Genomic DNA, 20,163 nt, shown 5'->3' with positions numbered 1-20,163 from the left:
ATGGGCGGCTTAGGAAATTGCCTTTAGATGAGAAAACAATACATTGATCTGATAAACCACTAAAAGTCTTATCTTCATGAACATCGATAACCTTATAACTGACACTCTATCATTAAAGTCAGAATAAGAATTTGGTAAATGGAGCATAATGCAAGCTAAGTCATCTCTGTTTCTTTCAAATATCTTGATAAATAAAGACTCACAGCTATAAGTAACCTTTTAGCAAGAAAATAAGTGACAATTTTGCTTCAATTCAATCTTTAGGCAAGATGCTTCCTTGAGAAAAGTCTATAATGTATATAAATGAACAAAATTTGGTATCTTCTTTCCAGCAGTTCTGAAGATAGTGGGAGGCGGGGCAGGATGTTACACCGGAATATCACAGGGCTAGACTTGCTTTAATCATGGTGGGATAATACATAAACATTGTCAATCATTTTAATTTGCTTTTAATGATTCCAAAATTAAGCCACCTGGCTTGTTGTTTATTGTTGTTAACTCGTGTCTGACTCTTTTGTGACCCCAGTCTCTAGCCTGCCAAGCTCCTCTGTCCATGGGATTTCCCAGGCAAGAATACTGGAGTGGGTTGCCATTTTCTTCTCCAGGGGATCTTCTCGACCCGGATCTTCTCGACCCACGGATCAAACCCAGGTCTCCTGCATTGACAGGCGGATTCCTTACCACTGAGCTACCAATTACCTGGAAGACAACTTAAATGAAAGGTGAAAAGTGATTTAACATTATATGGGCACTTTTCCAGCTCACTGAAAGTCAGAAGGATTCATGGGTGTGCATGAGTGTTAAAAAAAGGGATGGATATGAAATTATTTAGTCTATTAGAAAAGCATTTTTTTCTTTAAAGCATTTTAAGATGGCAGTCAACCCAGTTTTCACTTGCATTGTTTATGGGAGGAAATCTGTTTTTATCCTTACTTTTATTCTATGGCTCATACTGTGTCTTTTTTTTCTCTGGATGCATTTAAGATTTCCTCTTTATTTCTGGTTTTGGAAAATTTGATTATGATGTGCCTTGGTGTAGTTTTTGCGTGTTTCTTTTGCTTGGGATTTTTTTGTGATTATTGAATGTATGGTTTTATAGTTTCATCAAATTTCAAAGTTTTCAGCATTAATTAAAAATTTTTTTTATACCAAACCTGTTTTTCTGGCCCTTCAGGGCTTCCAGTTGCACACACATGTGCCCTCCTGAAGGTGTCCCACGACTCTCTGCTGTGTTGTTCATTTATCTTTTTGAGCCACTTTTCTCTTATTTTGAGTAGTTTCAATTACTACGTCTTCAAGATCACCAGCCATTTCTTTTGGAATGTCTAATCTCTAGTTAATCCCGGTCAATGTAATTGATTTTTTTAGATCATCAGACACTATGGTTCCAAGCTTGTCCTTCACATGTCTTTTTTGAACATATGGAGCATAGTTAGAATAATTGCTTCTATGTCCTTGATTGCTAATTCTGACAATTTTGGCAGTTTTGGTCGGTTTTGACCACTGAATTTTCTTCTCCTTACGGCATGTTTTCCTGATTTTTGGCATGTATGGTAATTTTTTCTTAGATAACAGGCATGTGAATTTTAACAAGTGTGTTACTAGGTATTTTCACATACTTATACATATTCTTGCGCTTTGTTCTGGAGCACCATTAAGTTACTTGGAAATTGCCTGATCCGTCTGAGTCTTGCCCTGCAGATTTGTCAGGGTTTATTTCAGGGCCCCTCTGGCAGGTCCTTTCTGCGTGCTCTACCCAATGCAACGCATCATGAATCTTGAGATTCTCTCATTTGGGTGGTGAGAACAGACGGTATTCCCAGCCTTGTGTGAGCATCAAGCACTGTCATCTGTAATCTATTCAGTTTCTTTCCCTCCCTCAAATTATTTCCTCGTGTGTGTACTGATTAGTACTCAGCTAAGTAATTGATGGTCTTCCCTGGTGGCTCAAATGGTAAAGAATCCACCAGCATTGCAGGAAATACGGGTTTAATCCTGAGTCAGAAAGATCCCCTGGAGAAGGGAACGGCTACCCACTCCAGTATTCTTGCCTGGAGATTCCGTGGATTGAGGCGCCTGGCGGGCTGTAGTCCCTGGGTTCGCAGAGTGGACACAACTGAGCAACTAACACGCGCACTTTCCAAGTAACTGACGAGGGATCTTCTGCAGATCCCGGGGTGCTTTCTCTGCACAACTCACTTTCTTCAGCATTCTATTATGCAAACTTTAGTTGCCTTGCCCTCTCCAGATTTTCAGCTCCATTTCCTTTAGGAAGTCCACTAAACGTTTCCTGAGTCTTCCCTCGCTGCGCTGTGGTCTAAGAACTTAAAACAGAGAGCTGGGGAAATTTTAGGGCTTATTTGTTTTTAGCTTTACTGCCTGATGCACAGTGTCTTGCAAACTAGTATTTCATATATTTTGTCCAGCTTTTCTTGTTTCCGGCAGGAGGGTAAATCCAGTTTCTGTTACTCTATCTCAAGCAGAAGTGGGAATTCTGGAAGGGACTTTTAATTGGATGAATAATACCTATGTTCTAAAATTGTCCAAATTACATTGCATCCTATTACATTGTTTTTAAAGCAACTTTGAGGCTTTGTCTTATACTACCTGCAATGAAAAATGGATAGGCTTTGAAGCTGGAAAAATCTAGATTTGAATCTTGGAACTGCCATTTAATATTTAATAGATATGTGGTTTAATAGACCTGTAAGTTCCCTCAACCTCAGACTGATAGCCTTATTTGATAAAATAAGGTGGGAAAAGTTTACCTTAAACACAAAGATTCTATGCATTACTGTTTTTTTTTTTTAATAGCAAAAATTTGGCAATTGATAGGGTGATACTGAAACAAATCAGAGTTAATTCATAGTTTGTACCTTCATGAAACATCTAATAAGTATAAGAGAGATCTATATTATTCTTAGGGAAAATGTTAATGACATACTGTTAAGTGAGTAAAGCATTTTGCAGAAAAACAAGTGGAGTGTGAAATGATTTTTAATTAAAATATTTCTGTGTATGTGTTTACATGAAGAGAGCACCATCTGGAAGGCTATATGAACAATTTAAGTAAGTTGATGAGTTGGAAGTAGGGCTAAGGTTTTTTAACTTTGAAAAAACTTTTAAATACAACTTATTTTTTAACCAGTTGTATTTAAAAAATAATGAAAAATAGCTAGTGGAAATCTGCTATATAACACAGGGAGCCCAGCCTGGCAGTCTGTGATGACCTAGAGGGATGGGATGGGGAGTTTGAAGTGGGCTCAAGTGGGAGGGGATATATATTCATATAGTTATGACTAATTTGTGGTGTTGTATGGCAGAAAGTTAAAGTTAGTCACTCAGTCATGTCTGACTCTTTGTGACCCCATGGACTGTAGCCCACCAGGCTCCTCTGTCCATGAAATTCTCTGGGCAAGAATACTGGAGTGGTGATCTGTTTCACATATGATAATATACATGTTTCAATGCTATTCTCTCAAATCATCCCACCCTCGCCTTCTCCCACAGTCTGGGTTCGATGTATGAGTCAGGGTGCTCGGGGCTGCTGCACTGGGATGAATTGGGGGATGGGATGGGGAGGGAGGTGGGAGAGGGGTTCAGGAAGGAGAGCACATGTACACCCATGGCTGATTCCTGCGAATGTATGGCAAAAACCACTACAATATTGTAAAGTAATTAGCCTCCAGTTAAAAAAAAAATCTAGAGAAGGCAAACTTTAATGGGGGGAATCAGATCAGGGGATGTCTGGGGATAAGTATAGAGGAAGGGATTAACTGTAATGGACCAGGAAGGGATTTTGGGGGGTGATGTCTATTTTATGTTTTGATTTGGGTGGTGGTTACATAATAATATACATTTCTCATGAATTACTGACTTGTACTATGACAAAGTACACATTTTACTGAATGTAAATCATACCTCTATAAACGTGATTAAATTTTTTAGACAAAAAAAAAGAACACTGGAGTGGGTTGCCGTGCCCTTCTCCAGGGGATCTTCCCAACCCAGGGTTCGAACCCGGGTCTCCCACATTACAGGCAGACTACCGACTGAGCCACCAGGGAAGCCATATGGCAGAAACCAACACAATATTGTAAAGCAATTATCCTCCAATTAAAAAAATGGACACGTATTAATTTCTTTTTGCAACAAAAACAGATAACAACAGAAGTCAAGTTCAAGAGAAATAATAGATGCGCCTGCCCGGTTTGCACTGCCTATGCCCACCAGCCGACACGCACCAGGAGCGCATACACAGTCAAAGGAAGGGAGCGCGCAGCCTGGGGGGGCCAGAGTGCTGGGTAAGGGGAGCTGGCAAAGGCCTCCTACAGGACTTAGGCCTGCGCTGGGTGAGTCTAAGAAGGATTTAGGAAATTATTTTTAGGAATTCAGTGATTGAATATTTTGATAATTTGTACCTAAGAGGTGAGAAAATTAAAGTGAGTAAAGAAGGGGTATTTACTCATTTCATTTGGAAAAGGGGAATGTTCAGCTATTGTTCTGGTTGCTAAGAGTCCTTGTCTCACTCTCATATGAGACAGACTCTCAGGGTGGCCCTTTTCCCTGTCTCGGCCCGTCTCAGTCATGGCGTGGCCTTGTCTGTTTATTGCTCAGATTCTGTGTGGGTTGTGTATGTTCAGTTGGGAATATCTTTAGCTAATATTTTAGCTGTCATCTTCAGGGCCATTCTATGATTTATGATGCCATTAGTAATTTTCTCTCTCCACTTGTAGTTTCTTTTTCTGATGATAAGATGGCTCTATTCAATTTTAGGATTAATTATGCTAGCATATTGGCTCTAATCCTACAGATTTTACTCTCATCCTCATATTCCAGAATTATGCAAAGCTAAATAGGAAACATGCAATCTGTTTTTAGATTTTCTTTCCAGACTAGGGCAGGCTGGCTCTCCACCAGATGAATTCCCCACGGAGAGAGCTCATAGCTAAAGTCTATGGGATTACTGCTTGTTCCCCTGAGTGTCTGTGACTACAGGTGCTGAGACAGGATCAAAGGAGAACACCTTTAATAGTTAGTCTTCTGCTGAAAGAGAGAGGAGTTCCCCAGAGGGGAAAGTTTTCATGTTGCAAATCTTAAGAGAGTTCTTATCTACACTGAGTGTGTGTGTGTGATGAGGTTGTTCTTGTAATATCTGTCATACCTATGTTGAAATAGTCTTTGTTACTACTCATTGGATTAGGAAATGGCAACCCACTCCAATATTCTTGCCTGGAAAATTCCATGGACAGAGAACCTGGTGGGCTATAGTCTATAGGACTGCAAAGAGCCAGACACAGCTGAGTGACTGAACACCCCCCCACACACACACCACTCATTACTTTTAACATTTATCTAGAATTTATGAGTGCCAGGAACTATAATTTCTATGCATTATCTTTTCTGTTCTTAACAAAGAAGCCAACAAACACATTGAAAAATCTCATGACATATGTGTTACTAGGAGAAACAAGGCTTGAAAAATCAGTTAACTTCCAAAAAAACACTTCTGGGGAAAGGCATGGTTGGGACATAAACCACATTCCGAAAGATTCTAAATCCTATCCTCTTAAAAACTGCTTTCTAGTGGAGCATGTAATTAAAGTATCTACAATTCTATATATGTAGATACTTAAAGATATCGGGCTCCATCTAATATTACTGAATTGATATCTCTAGGACTGGGTTGTAGTAATTTACACTTTAAAAACTTTTACTGGTCATTTGAATGCTGCTAGTCACAGACTGATATTTAGAGACCATAATGGTAGGCTATATCCTCACATAACTTCCAGTTAGAAAGCTGTTCCTAGTATTGTTTTTTTAATAATCATTCATCCATCCATCTGTCCATTCAATATTCATAGACTACCTACTGCATCTAAGGCTCTATACCAGATGTTAAAAGGTCATGAAAGAAAGTGTATTTCAACTGCTTATAAATGACAGTGAAGATCTTATAGTTAATAAATAATTTAGATAGGAAGTGATAAATAAATAATATTTATTGATACAAGAGAAGCACTATGGGTATTCAGTGGAAGGAGAAATTACTCCCAGGGCAGAAAGGTGGCAGGAAAGAATGCTGAGATAACAATACATGGGAGCATCCTTTTTCCTTACATCACAGCGATTAATAGGCATTATTATTCTTTTTCAGGTTTTGCCAGTCATATTCGTGTAAGGTGGCTATCTCCTTGTTACTTTAAATTCCAGTTCCATGTTAATAAGTTGAGAAACTTTATGTTGTTTGGCTCTTTGCTTTGATTTCTTAAAAACTGGCACTGTTAGTCTGGTGTTGCTGCAGAGAGCTAGAAATCAAGGATTAAACCTGAAGTATTTTTTTCCTATCCCTTTTAGGGCTTCTCTCACATCTTGGTTCCTCAGGCTGTAGATGAGGGGGTTTAACATGGGGATCATAATGCCATAAAACACAGAAGCCATTTTTTCTTGCTCCTGAGACTCTGTGGTGTGATGGTGCAGATACATGTAAGAGAGCGTCCCATAGAAAATGGTGACAGCTGTCAGGTGGGAAGCGCATGTGGAGAAGGCTTTCTTCCTCCCTGTGGCAGAAGAGATCTTCAGGATGGCAGCCAGAATAAATACGCAGGAAAAGATGATGACCGACAAGGTGAATGTCAAGTTACACCCACAAAGGCTGCTGGGAGCATGACGTTCAAGTAAATATTAGAGGATGAGAGGGCCAGAACTGGGGGTGCATCACAGAAGAAGTGATTGATTTTATTGGATTTGCAAAAGTTCAGTGAGAAAGTAAAACTTGTGTTTGCAGAAGCATTAAGGAAACCCATGAAGTATGAACCAATCAAGAGTTGAATGCAGCCTCTCCAGGACATGACTGTTGGATAGTGAAGAGGGTTACAGATGGCCACATAACGGTCCACTGCCATAGCAGCCAGGATGTAGCTGTCACTTGTTATAAAAGTCCCATAGACTAGTAATTGCACCATACATCCCATGAATAAGATGGATTTTTTTGTGCCCACAAAATTCTGCAACATATTGGGCATGATAGCAGAGGTGTAACAGAGATCAACAAAAGCCAAGTTTTGGAGAAAAAACTACATGGGGGTGTGAAGGGAAGAGTCAGTCTTGATGAGGAGGATCATGCCAGTGCTACCCACCAGGGTGACCACATAGATCACTAGAAACACTGTGAAGAGGACACGCCAAGACTCATGTTGACCAGCAAATCCTAGGAGAATGAATTCAGTGACTTCAGTGCCATTGTTCTGTTCCATGGCTTACAAAATTAAATATCAGCTGAAAAGTGGCAAAGAAGAACAGAAAAAGGGAAGGCCATTGTGAGTCTTAGACTAATTCTGGAATTGGAAATGTCATAATATTTGGTTTTACAGTGGGCTCAAAGCGTATTTTCTATGGCATAATTTACTTGGACTTTAAAGGCAAACATGCAGGTGGTTGAAGCTTGCCACCCAACTTAGAGAACTTGATACACAGTTTGGGGAAATTGCCATGGACCAGAAGCTGCATTCTCACTGTGAAAATTGATTCATAAATACGTCTTAGAAAGATCATATAGAAACATTTTTATTTATTTTTGCTTCCTTTTACTCACCATATAATTTTATTACAAGACTACAATATACCAAATACAAATTATTTTATCCAAAAATCTTGACACATCCATAGAATTCTGTGTAGTTTTGCTCCACTTTACTCCCTGTCGGCATCTTACATCTCTTGTTTCCTTGTTATTACGCACCCAACGTCCCCGACTCCTCTTGTTCCTGCTCTCCTCCATCTCTGGCTCTTCCGGCGTGGCATGTTCTTCCTCCTGCCTTAAGTACTCTGTGCTCCATTTTCTATCTCTATCAGCGTTTCCGTTGCTAGCTCTTACTCTTCCCACGGCCTCAGTTTGAATGACTCTTCCTCCAGGATTGTTTTCACACAAATGTGCTATTTCCTCCTGGCATGGGTCTTGCTCTTTAGGGTTTATATCACTTTTAGTAACTATTTGTAAGATTATTTCTTCAACTTTGCTTAATTTCTATTTTCTCATAGATTGTAGGTTCTAAGAACACAGCCGTTAGGGAAAGTTCCTACCTCTACAAATAGCGGTTAATTGGATACATGAATAAACGAACGAATGAAAAAAAAATCAATGAATGAAAAGATTTATGAAATGTAGAAAAACAGCTGCTTAAGTTACATAGAGTTTTATCAAAATTAGTGCACCCTACTTTGTTTTCTTTTAAGAAGCTGCATTTATTTATTTTTCTTTGGTATGTCTCTCTGATTCAAAGACCTAAAACACACAGCTAGGATCAAAAAGAAGTTAAACATTCATGCTTTCTTTGGTTTATTTTTCTTTTAAATAGTTACGGTGTGTTTACTCTGGGCGGGGCACAGAGTTGCTGATAACCCACTGTTTGGCGCCTGTGCCTTTAGGATCGCCATTGCTCTCGCTGGGATGCCATTACATCATACCTCTCTCTGTCCTTGGCAGTTTTCTTTGCTGTCAAGTATACTTTGTGTGATATTAATATGGCCACTCTTTCAATTCTTTGATTAATGTTTTCACACTAAATCTTTTCCTTTCTTTAAACATACATAGATCATTACTTCGAAATGATACACAGCATACAGTTCCATCATGTTTTCCTATCTACTCAACTCTTTCTTTTAATTGAATTAAAAGGAAGAATCTTGGAATATTAAGAAATAAGAGAGTGAATGGAAAGAGCAAAGATATGGATAAATACAATAGATTTACCTTCTCTTAAGTTTTATAAATTATGTCTGACAGCTAAAATAAAAACTTTGATCCTGTATAATATGGTTCTCAGTGCATGTGGAAGAAATATTTATGACAAGTATTAATACATTCCCAATGGAGAGAGTAAAGAGATGCAAAGGAAAATAAGGTTTTTACGTTCACTCAAACTGATAAAATGTATTTGACGAAAGACTCATTTCTAGAGGGTATAAAAAACTGTCAACCTCAACATTAAAAAAACAAAACAAAGTAGAAGTGGGTAATGACATAGATGATTCACCGAAGAGGGGCTACAATAGATAGGTAAGCACATGAAAGGTATCCAGTATCATTAGACAATAGGAAAATGCCAATTTAGAATACAATGAGATATCACCACACATCCAATGGAATGGCTAAAATAAAAAACAGTGATGATACCAAAAATTGTTTCATAACAGCTTCATCTGTAATAGCCTCAAACTGTAAACAATGAAAATGTCCTCCAATAGGTGATTGGTTAAAGAAATGGTGGTACATCCATACTGTGGAATATTGCTCATCAATAAAGAGACACCGATTATTGACACTCTCAACAACTTGGATGGATGTCAAAAGCATTATGTTAAGAGAAAAAGAGCCAATCTTAAAGAAGATCACATAGCATCAGATGGTTCTTTTTATCTAACATTTTCAAGTGACAAAATCATAGAGATGGAGAACAGATTGTCAGGGTGATATTGGGAGGGGATTGGTGTGATTACAAGGTGCAGCACGAGGGAGATCTATCGGAATCTGACATAGGATAGATCCACATCTTGATAGTAGTGGTAGTAACACAGATCTACAGATGTGATTAAATGGTATAGAGCTATACACACACAGTCACATATATCAATATAAAAATCCTGGTTTGACGTCATACTGTAGTTATGTAAGATACAGCCTTTGAAGGAAAACTTGGTGAAGAATACATGGGACCTCTTGGTACTATCTTTGAAACTTTTTGTAAATGCATGCTTATTTAAAAACAAAGCGTCATTGAAAATGAAGAAGAAGGGGAAAAAGTAAAGCCTGTTTTGCAGGTACATGAAGCCCAAGTAAGAAAATTTATGTAAACTTCCCAGCAAATGGACAGATACTGAATTAGTGCTCATCAAGTAGCCATCTTAACATATGCAAGTAATCCATTAAGGGTGTAAATACTGACTGACTGATCTAGTGGTCGATCAAGTCATTTCATTATTTAATCACTGATGTCCTTATCCAGGCAACGCTCAGCCCAGCTGAGTTTCCTCACTCCAGTTCAGTTTGTTCAGTTCAGTCGCTCAGTCGTGTCCGACTCTTTGCGACCTCATGAATTGCAGCACGCCAGGCCTCTCTGTCCGTCACCAACTCCCGGAGTCCACCCAAACCCATGTCCATCGAGTCGGTTACACCATCCAACCATCTCATCCTCTGTCGTCCCCTTCTCCTCCCGCCCCCAATCCTACTCAGCATTAGGGTCTTTTTCAATGAGTCAACCCTTCGCATGAGGTGGCCAAAGTATTGGAGTTTCAGCTTCAACATCAGACCTTCCAATGAACACCCAGGATTGATCTCCTTGCTTATAGTTTCATTTGCTGGCAAAGGCTTTTAAGTCTAATCAGGTCCCATTTGTTTACTCTGGTTTTTATTTCCATTACTCTAGGAGGTGGGTCATGGAGGATCTTGCTTTGATTTATGTCATCGAGAGTTCTACCTATATTTTCCTCTAAGCGTTTTTATAGCTTCTGGTCTTACATTTAGGTCTTTAATCCATTTTGAGTTTATCTTTGTGTATAGTTTTAGGATGTGTTCTAATTTCATTCTTTTACATGTAGCTGTCCAGTTTTCTTAGCACCATTTATTGAAGAGGCTGTCTTTGCCCCATTGTATATTTCCTCGTTTGTCAAAAATTAGGTACCCATAGATGTATGGGTTTATTTCTGGGCTTTCTATCTTGTTCCATTGGTCTATATATCTGTTTTTGGTTCCAGTGCCAAACTGTCTTGATGACTGTAGCTTTGTAGTATAATCTGAAGTCAGGAAGGTTGATTCCTCCAGCTTCATTCTTCTTTCTCAAGACTGCTTTGGCTATCCAGGGTCTTTCATGTTTCCATATGGCCTGTGAAAATTTTTGTTCTAGTTCTGTGAAAAATGCCATTGGTGATTTGATAGGGATTGCATTGAGTTTGTAGATTGCCTTTGGTAGTATAGTGATTTTCACAATATTGATTCTTCCTACCCAAGAACATGGAATATCTCTCCATCTGTTTATGTCATCTTTGATTTCTTTCATTAATGTCTTATAATTTTCTGTGTACAGTTCTTTTGTCTCTGTAGGTAAGTTTATTCCTAGATATTTAATTCTTTTTGTTGCAATGGTGAATGGGATTGATCCCTTAATTTCTCTTTCTGATTTTTCATTGTTAGTATATAGAAATGCAAGTGATTTTTGTGTATTGATTTAGTATCCTGCAACTTTGCTAAATTCACTGATTAGATCTAGTGATTTTCTGATTCTATCTTTAGGGTTTTCTACATACAGTATCATGTCATCTGTGAACAGTGAGAGCTTTACTTCTTTTCCAATCTGGATTACTTTTATTTCTTTTTCTTCTCTGATTGCTGTAGCTAGGACTTTCAGAACTATGTTGAATAATAGTGGTGAAAGTGGACACCCTTATCTTGTTCCTAATCTTAGGGGGGATGCTTTCAGTTTTTCACCATTGAGAATAATGTTTGCTGTAGGCTTATCATATATGGCCTTTACTATGTTGTGGTAGGTTCCTTCTATGCCCATTTTTTGAAGAGTTTTAATCATAAATTGGTGCTGAATGTTGTCAAAGGTTTTTTCTGCATCTGTTGTTGTTATCATATGGTTTTTATCTTTCAGTTTGTTAATAAGGTGTATCACATTGATTGATTTGCATATACTGAAGAATCCTTGCATCCCTGGAATAAACCCAACTTGACCATGGTGTATGAGCTTTTTGATGTGTTGCTGAATTCTGTTTGCTAAAATTTTGTTGACGATTTTTGCATCTATGTTCATCAGTGATATTGGCCTGTAGTTTTCTTATTTTGTGTTGTCTTTGTCTGGTTTTGGTATCAGGGTGATGGTGGTCTTGTAGAGTGAGTTTGGAAGAGCTCCTTCCTCTGCAGTTTTTTGAAAGAGTTTTAGAAAGATAGGCATTAGCTCTTCTCTCAATGTTTGATAGAATTCTCATGTGAAGCCATCTGGTCCTGGGCTTTTGTTTTTTGGAAGATTTTTGACCACAGCTTCAATTTCAGTGCTTGTAATTGGGTTGTTCATAATTTCTATTTCTTCCTGGTTCAGTCTTGGAAGATTGAACTTTTCTAAGAATCTGTCCATTTCTTCCAGGTTATCCATTTTATTGTCGTATAGTTGTTCATAATAGTCTCTTATAATCCTTTGTATTTCTGCATTCTTTGTTGTAACCTTTCCTTTTTCATTTCTAATTTTGTTGATTTGATTCTTCTCTCTTTTTTTCTTGGTGAGTCTGGCTAAAGGTTTGTCAATTTTGTTTATCTTCTCCAAGAACCAGCTTTTAGTTTTATTAATCTTTACTATTATTTCTTTCATTTCTTTTTCATTTCTTTCTGCTCTGATCTTTATGATTTATTTTCTTCTACTAATTTTGGGGTTTTTCTGTTCTTCTTTCTCCAGTTGTTTTAGGTGTAAAGTTAGGTTGTATATTTGATGTTTTTCTTGTTTCTTGAGATAGGACTGCATTGTTATAAACCTCCCTCTGGGAACGTCTTTTGCTGCATCCCGCAGGTTTTGAGTTGTCGTGTGTTCGTTGCCATTGTTTCTAGAAATATTCTGATTTCCCTTTGGATTTCTTCAGTAACCTGTTGGTTGTTTGGAAATGTATTGTTTAACCTCCATGTGTTTGTGTTTTTTGCAGTTTTTTCCTTATAACTGACATCTAGTCTCATGGCTTCGTAGTGGGAGAAGATGCTTGACACAGTTTCAATGTTCTTAAATTTACTGAGGTTTGATTTGTGACCCTAGATGTGGTCTATCCTGGAGAATGTTCCACGTGCACTTGAGAAGAAGGTGTATTCTTCTGCATTTGGATGGAATGTCCTGAAGATATCAATGAGATCCATCTCATCTAATGTATCATTTAAGACTTGTGTTTGCTTATTAATTTTCTGCTTTGATGATCTGTCTATTGGTGTGAGTGGGCTGTTAAAGTCTCCTACTATTATTGTGTTACTGTCTATTTCTCCTTTTATGTCTGTTAGTGTTTGTCTTATGTACCGAGGTGCTCTTATGTTGGGTGCATAGATATTTACAATTGTTATGTCTTCCTCTTGGACTGATGCCTTGATCATTATGTAGTGTCCTTCTTTATCTCTTGTAATCTTCTTTATGTTAAGATCTATTTTGTCTGATGTGAGGATTGCTACTCCAGCTTTCTTTTGCTTCCCATTTGCATGGAATATATTTTTCCAATTTCTCACTTTCAGTCTATATGTGTCTTTAGGTCTGAAGTGGGTTTCTTGTAGACAGCATATATATGGGTCTTGTTTTTGTATCCATTCAGACTGCTTTTTTTGTTGGAGCATTTAATCCATTTACATTTAAGGTAATTATTGATATATATGTTCCTATTGCCATTTTCTTAATTGTTTGGGGTTGATTTTGTAGATCTCTTTCTTCTCTTGTATTTCTTGATTATATAAGTCCCTTTAACATTTGTTGTAAAGCTGGTTTAGTGGTACTGAAATCTCTTAAGTTTTGTTTGTCTGAAAAGCTTTTAGTTTCTCCATCAATTTTGAATGAGATCCTTGCCAGGTGCAGTAATCTTGATTGTAGATTTTTCCCTTTCAGTACTTTAAATATGTCCTGCCATTCCCTTCTGGCCTGCAAAGTTTCTGCTGAAAGACCAGCTGTTAAGGGTATGGGGCTTCCCTTTTATGTTACTTGTTGCTTTTCCCTTGCTGGTTTTAATATTCTTTCTTGTGTTTAGACTTTGTTGGTTTGATTATTATGCATCTTGGCGTGTTTCTCCTTTTGTTTATCCTGTATTGGACTCTTTGTGCCTCTTGAACTTGATTGACTATTTCCTTTTCCTTGTCGGGGAAAATTTCAACTATAATCTCTTCAAAAATTTTCTCATACCTTTTCTTTTTCTCTTATTCTTCTGGAACCCCTATAATTCAAATGTTGGTGTGTTTGATATTGTCCCAGAGGTCTCTGAGACCATCCTCAGTTCTTTTCATTCTTTTTACTTTATTCTGCTCTTCATAAATTATTTCTACCATTTTATCTTAACAGTTCACTAATTCGTTCTTCTGCTTCATATATTCTGCTATTGATTCCTACTAGAGTATTTTTAATTTCAGCAATTGTGTTGTTTGTCTCTGTATGTTTATCCTGTGAGTCTTCTAGGTCTTTGTTAATTGACTCTTGCATTTTCTCCATATTGTTTTCAATCATCTTTGCTATTATTATTATGAATTCTTTTCAGGTAGTTCATCTGTTTCTTCTTCATTTATTTGGACTTCTGCGTTTCTAGTTTTTTTCTTCATTTGTGTAGTATTTCTCTGCTTTTTCATTGTTATTTTCTTAGCTTATTATGTTTGATGTCTCTTTTTCCCAGGCTTCAAGGTTGAATATTTTCCTCCTTCTGGTTTCTGCCCTCCTACGGTTGGTCCAGTTTAAGCTTCATATAAGGGTGAGATTTTTGTTGAGGTTTTGTTGTTGTTGTTTGTCTGCTTCTCCTCTGATGGGCAAGGCTGGGTATGTGACCCTGTCTGGTGATGACTGGGTTTTTGTTTTTGTTTTGTTTGTTGTTTAGATGAGGCATCTTGCACAGAGCGCTACTGCTGTTTTCGTGATGCAAGCTCTTGTATTCCAGTGGTTTCCTGTTTTGTGAGCTCTCAGTATTTGATACTCTCTAGGTTTCATTCTCCGGTAGTCTAGGGTCTTGGAGTCAGTGCTCCCACTCCAAAGGCTCAGGGCTTGATCTCTTTAAGGACTCAGGGAGACTCTTCCTCAAGGATTTCTCTAAGATATTCAGCAGTTGCAGGCCTTCTAAGTGGAACATCTTGGCAGGTACCTTAATCTCACTGTAGGGAGTTTGTCCTTTCCCCAGTGTTGATTCCTTACTCCAACTGCCAAGCGCTGTACCACCATCTTTCTAGTCTGCTGGCTTTCCGAATAAACTCCTCCTTTTCCCAACAACTTGTTTCTTGATTCCCCACTTTGGGGAATTCTGAAGTGACAAATGGTATCAGCAGTTGCTAGGGCCTTACCCAGAAACCTCACAACCAGGGTGGCAAGGGGGTTGGGAGCAGCTGGCCACAAGCAGCAAGGCCCATGGCGGGCTCCCCCCAAATTGTTACCTAGTCCAAGCTTGTCCTGCTTGCAGCACCATAGGCCAACAAATTGAGAAACAAGTTGTTGGGACAAGGAGGAGTTTATTTGGAAAGCCAGCAGACTAGAAAGATGGTGGACTCAGGCCCCAAAGAATCATCTTCAATTTAAAGTCTTATATAGTAATTCTAATACCTGTGCTTTTCAGGAATGGTTTCTATTGACTGTTTTCTCTGTGATGATGACTTTTCTTGAGTTAATCCTGTTAAATGTGTATTCTTCATCATGTGTGGCCACTGAAGTTCGTGCTCAGCTTCAAAGTGTGAAAGTTTTAGTTGCTTCGACTCTTTGCAACCCCATGGGCTGTAGCCCTTCAGGCTCCTCTGTCCACAGGGATTCTCCAGGTAAATTCTACTGGAGTGGGTAGCCTTTCCCTTTTCCAGGGGATCTTCCCAACTTAGGGATCAAACCCAGGTCTCCTGCATTGCAGGCGGATTCTTTGCCAGCTGAGCCACAAGGAAAGCCCAAGAATACTGGAGTGGGTAGCCTATACCTTCTCCAGGGGATCTTTCTGACACAGGAATCAAACCAGGGTCTTCTGCATTGCAGGCAGATTCTTTACCAGCTGAGCTACCAGAGAAACCCAGGCAGTTTCAGGATTAAGCAATTAATTGTCTCTGATTGTTTTTGACAAATGACCCCAGAAAAAGGGCTCTTTGCACTGAGTGAGCTTCAAGTCAGGACAAATAATGACAGCCTGGCAAGTAGGGCCTTCCAGAGAACCATCACATGGGCCAAAGGATAACAGTGCTCTGTGAATGGGGCTTTCAAAGAGCTCCAACCCTGATCTGCTCCAACTGGTTGCCAGGCTGCTGCTTTTCAATCTGACTGCCAGCTGTTGGTTTTCAGGGCTTCCCAAGAGATGGGAAGGGAGAGGATGAGAATAAGGCACATTAAAGCACCTCTAAGCTTGGCATTCATACTAAGCCTCAATTGTGTTTCATAAATAAAAGCTCCCTGGATTGCTGCAAGTCTTTTTTTAATTTCCAGAGTTGTGAAAAATTTCATTGTGATGAGTTTGTGTGTGTGTGTGTGTGTGTGTGTGTGTGTGTGAATGTGTGCACATTGGCATCCTAGCTGCTTTTATGGAGGAACAGATTTTCAGAAGATCTTACTCTGAGATTTTCACTGTCACCATCTGCCGATTTTAAAATAAACAGTTTCATCATTGGGTTGAAAGTATTCTTTATATATTCTTAACAGAGAGATTTTGTCATATATATATATGATATATGCATACAATTTTATCATTTATATGATATATATAGTTTTCCTAGTTTGTGGTATATCTTTTCACTTCCTGATGTTTTTAGAAAAGCAAAATTTCAAATTTTAATGGCTTATTTACTATACTTTTATAGCTAGTCTTGAAATCAGATAATGTATGTTTTTTGTCTTTTTATTTTAAAGAGTATTTTTGGGGGGTTATTCTAGGTTTTTTGCATTTGCAAATAAGTTTTAGAATTAGTTTGTCAACCTCTATAAAAACCCTGTTGTTAATTTGATTGAAATTTCTTTAAAAGTATAGATCAGTTTGGGGAGAATTGACATTTTAACAATATTGTGTTCTCCATTTCTTAAGCATCATATATCTTTCTGCTCATGTAGGATTCTTTAACTTTTCTCAGAAATGTTTGTAGTTTTCATCATATATATTATACACACTTTAAAAAAGTTATTTCTAAGTATTTCATGCTTTGGATGATTAATGAAAGTGTTATTTTAAAAATCTATTTTTACTTTCTGCTGGTGTATAAAATTAAGATTGATTTTTCTTCTAGTATATTTTGTTTGATGTTTTACTATTATATTTCATCTAATGATTTATATATAATGATTTAGTGTAATGATTTATATATATTATTTTTTGTCTAGTCAACTTATTAATTTCTACTGTTTATAACAGTTAATTGACCTGGATATCCAGAAAAAAAATGTCATCTTCAAATTATAATTTTTACTCCTCCTTTTTGATTTGCATTCCTTTCTTTGATTTCTATAATGTAAGTGATTTGATAAGTAGCTCCAGAATAATCTTAAGAATAATTTTTATTCGGGTCACCTTTTTCATGTTCAACTTTAGAAGGAATATTCTCAATGCTTTCTCATTAAATAACTTTATTAAAATATTTTGTTCTCAATTTGATCTCTCATGGACTAGAAGAGGTGAATTAGCATTTCTATTAATATTGTTTCTTTTGCTCACATATTCCTGATTTTTTCACTCTATGAATATTAAACATTATTAGGTATACAGATTCTCCATCACTATTTTACATTTCTGCACAGCTCAGGTCCTCTGAGAAAAGGCATTTATAGCCATTATATTTAAGGATGTTTGTATAAGGTGAAATATCACCTCACTAAAACGTAGAGGTATCTCTCTCCCTGAAGATGGTCTAGGTTGATAAGGTCAAGTCTTCTTCCTTCTCTGGAGAGGATTTGCTTATATTATGGAGTAGAAATGTTTCTCTTTACAAAGGGGACATGGGAAGGCAGCTTTATATAAGGCCAGAATTTCCTAATTGGGAGATGTCTCTCCTTTAATGTACCCTGCTGCATGGGTTGGTATCATCTGATTTCTCTTGGTATTGGTTGGGTTACCACTGGCTCCTTATCTGAGTATTCCTGCCTTAGTCCATGGATTTGGAATTTCTGAAAATGTTGGGAAAGAGTAAACTCTCATTCTGTCAGTCTTCCCAATAACTTTTCCTATTGTTTCACTGACAAACAGGATTGGGAAAAGAAATGAAAAACACTTGATGTCTGTTTACATTGTCTGCCCACAGAAAGGCTGTGTGCTTGATCTTTTCTCATTTTTTGTTTAATCCAAGTAGCGAGACCACCAGGGCATGAGCCTTGACTTCTAGAAATAAGCCTAGAGCCCTGCATTTCTCTTCATTCTTGGAGATAGAGCAGTACAAGGTAACAATTCTGGATAAATGAGCCGGCTTTATAGCACCAGACTCAGCATTGGACTTTGTTAATGTAATACACCTGTAGTGGGATTTAATTGGAGATTAAAGTTAGATTTACCAAAGATAAAATTAGTAAGATCCACATCTCTCTGACTCCAGAGTCAACGTCCTAATATTTAGGGATCTCGTAGAGAAGGAGGGATATTGATTTTCAGTGTCCCCAAATCAACGGAAATTCTCTCAAGGGCTTTTCTCCTCCTCTTCTTTTCTGTGCATTTCCTCCAAAGAAATAAGTCTTTCAAAAAAAATTTTTTTGTGCAAAAACAAAATAGCTTGGCTATACAAAAATTGCAGAGTATCAGTACCTGTTAATAGAAGATAAATAGACTTTTGTCCTAATGATTCCTTATAATCTAGTTAATAGAGATATTTATTTAATATATTCATATAATATCAATTATGTGTTTCTCCTTAATTTACTTTTCTTTTCCTTTTTCATGTTGAGTATTTGAAGAAGGCTCCTCAAAAAGTATAAAAGAAGTATCAAAGATTTATTAGAAACAAATGAATTAGAAGTTTGTTTAATCATTTGGGATGCTTTTCAATATTTTTCAGATGCTACTGATATAACTAAGGAATGCTTTTGTATCTTATGAACACTTGCTACATCTTCTGCTGCTGAGAAATGTTGGTTTGTTTGTTGAACCCTATTGAGTTGGTTATTGGTGTTAAAACTAGAAACACTTCTTTCCAACTCCTTTCAGGGCTTCTCTCACATCTTGGTTCCTCAAGCTGTAGATGAGGGGGTTTAACATGGGGATCATAACACCATAAAACACAGAAGCCATTTTTTCTTGCTCCTGAGACTCTGTTGCACGATGGTGCAGATACATGTAAGAGAGCGTCCCGTAGAAAATGGTGACAGCTGTCAGGTGGGAAGCGCATGTGGAGAAGGCTTTCTTCCTCCCTGCAGCAGAAGAGATCTTCAGGATGGCAGCCAGGATAAATATGTAGGAAAAGATGATGACCGACATGGTGAATGTCAAGTTACACCCAACAAAGACTTTTAGGAGCATGATGTTCAAGTAAATATTAGAGCATGAGAGCACCAGAATTGGGGGCGCATCACAGAAGAAGTGATTGATTTTATTGGATTTGCAAAAGTTCAATGAGAAAGTAAAACTTGTGTTTACAGAAGCATTTAGGAAACCCATGAAGTATGAACCAGTTAAGAGTTGACTGCAGACTCTCTGGGACATAACAGTTCCATAGCGAAGTGGGTTACAGATGGCCACATAACGGTCCACTGCCATAGCAGCCAGGATGTAGCAATCACTTGTTGCAAAAGCACCATAGACTAGTAATTGCACCATACAGCCTATGAATGAGATGGATTGTTCTGTGTCTACAAAGTTTTGCAGCATTTTTGGAGTGATAGCAGAGGTGTAACAGAGATCAACAAATGCCAAGTTTTGGAGGAAAAAGTACATGGGAGTGTGAAGGGAAGAGTCAGTCTTGATGAGGAGGATCATGCCAATGTTACCCACCAGGGTGGCCACATAGATCACTAGAAACACTGTGAAGAGGACATGCCAAGACTTATGTTGACCAGCAAATCCCAGGAGAATGAATTCAGTCACTGTAGTGCCATTGTTTTGTTCCATGGCCAACAAAATTAAATATCAGCTGAAAAGGCGTAAAGAGGTCAGAGAAAGCTAAGAGGATTGGGCTACTGTAACTAACATTATGTTTAATTTCAGAGCTTCCCTGGTGGCTCAGATCGTAAAGAATCCACCTGCCAACGCAGGAAACCCTGGCTCAATTCCCTGGAGAAGGGAATGGCTACCCACTCCAGTATTCTTGCCTGGAGAATCCCATGGCCAGAGGAGCCTGGTGGGCTAGAGTCCATGGGGTTGCTAAGTGTTGGACATGACTGAGTGACTAAGCACACACATACTTAATTTCATAGTGGGGAGGATCAGAGAATGTTTTCTATGATTTAATTGAATTAGATTTTAAAGACTGAAGCTTGAACCTAACTTAGACATTTCCATTGATAGTTTGGGGAAATTGCG

At 38.0% G+C, this 20,163-nt stretch overlaps 1 protein-coding gene, 1 long non-coding RNA gene and 1 pseudogene across 2 annotated transcripts in view; all 3 read right to left on the bottom strand.

The window, feature by feature from the left end:
• Window positions 1-20,163, bottom strand: part of LOC145525555 (uncharacterized) — a 48,557-nt gene that overhangs the window by 7,507 nt on the left and 20,887 nt on the right. The gene's annotated exons all lie outside the window — the stretch shown is intronic.
• Window positions 6,319-7,259, bottom strand: LOC145526288 (olfactory receptor 5AK2-like; annotated as a pseudogene).
• Window positions 18,823-19,752, bottom strand: LOC145525554 (olfactory receptor 5AK2-like). The gene has a single exon (XM_081538922.1). The coding sequence runs from the start codon at window positions 19,750-19,752 to the stop codon at window positions 18,823-18,825; it is 930 nt and encodes a 309-aa protein (XP_081395048.1).

The sequence above is a fragment of the Giraffa tippelskirchi genome, chromosome 11 (assembly GCF_054371585.1).
Source record: "Giraffa tippelskirchi isolate mGirTip1 chromosome 11, T2T-mGirTip1v1.2.pri, whole genome shotgun sequence".
In the NCBI taxonomy this organism is placed as follows: domain Eukaryota; kingdom Metazoa; phylum Chordata; class Mammalia; order Artiodactyla; family Giraffidae; genus Giraffa; species Giraffa tippelskirchi.
Note: the sequence above shows the minus strand (reverse complement) of the source record. Positions and strands in the feature narration are given on the sequence as shown.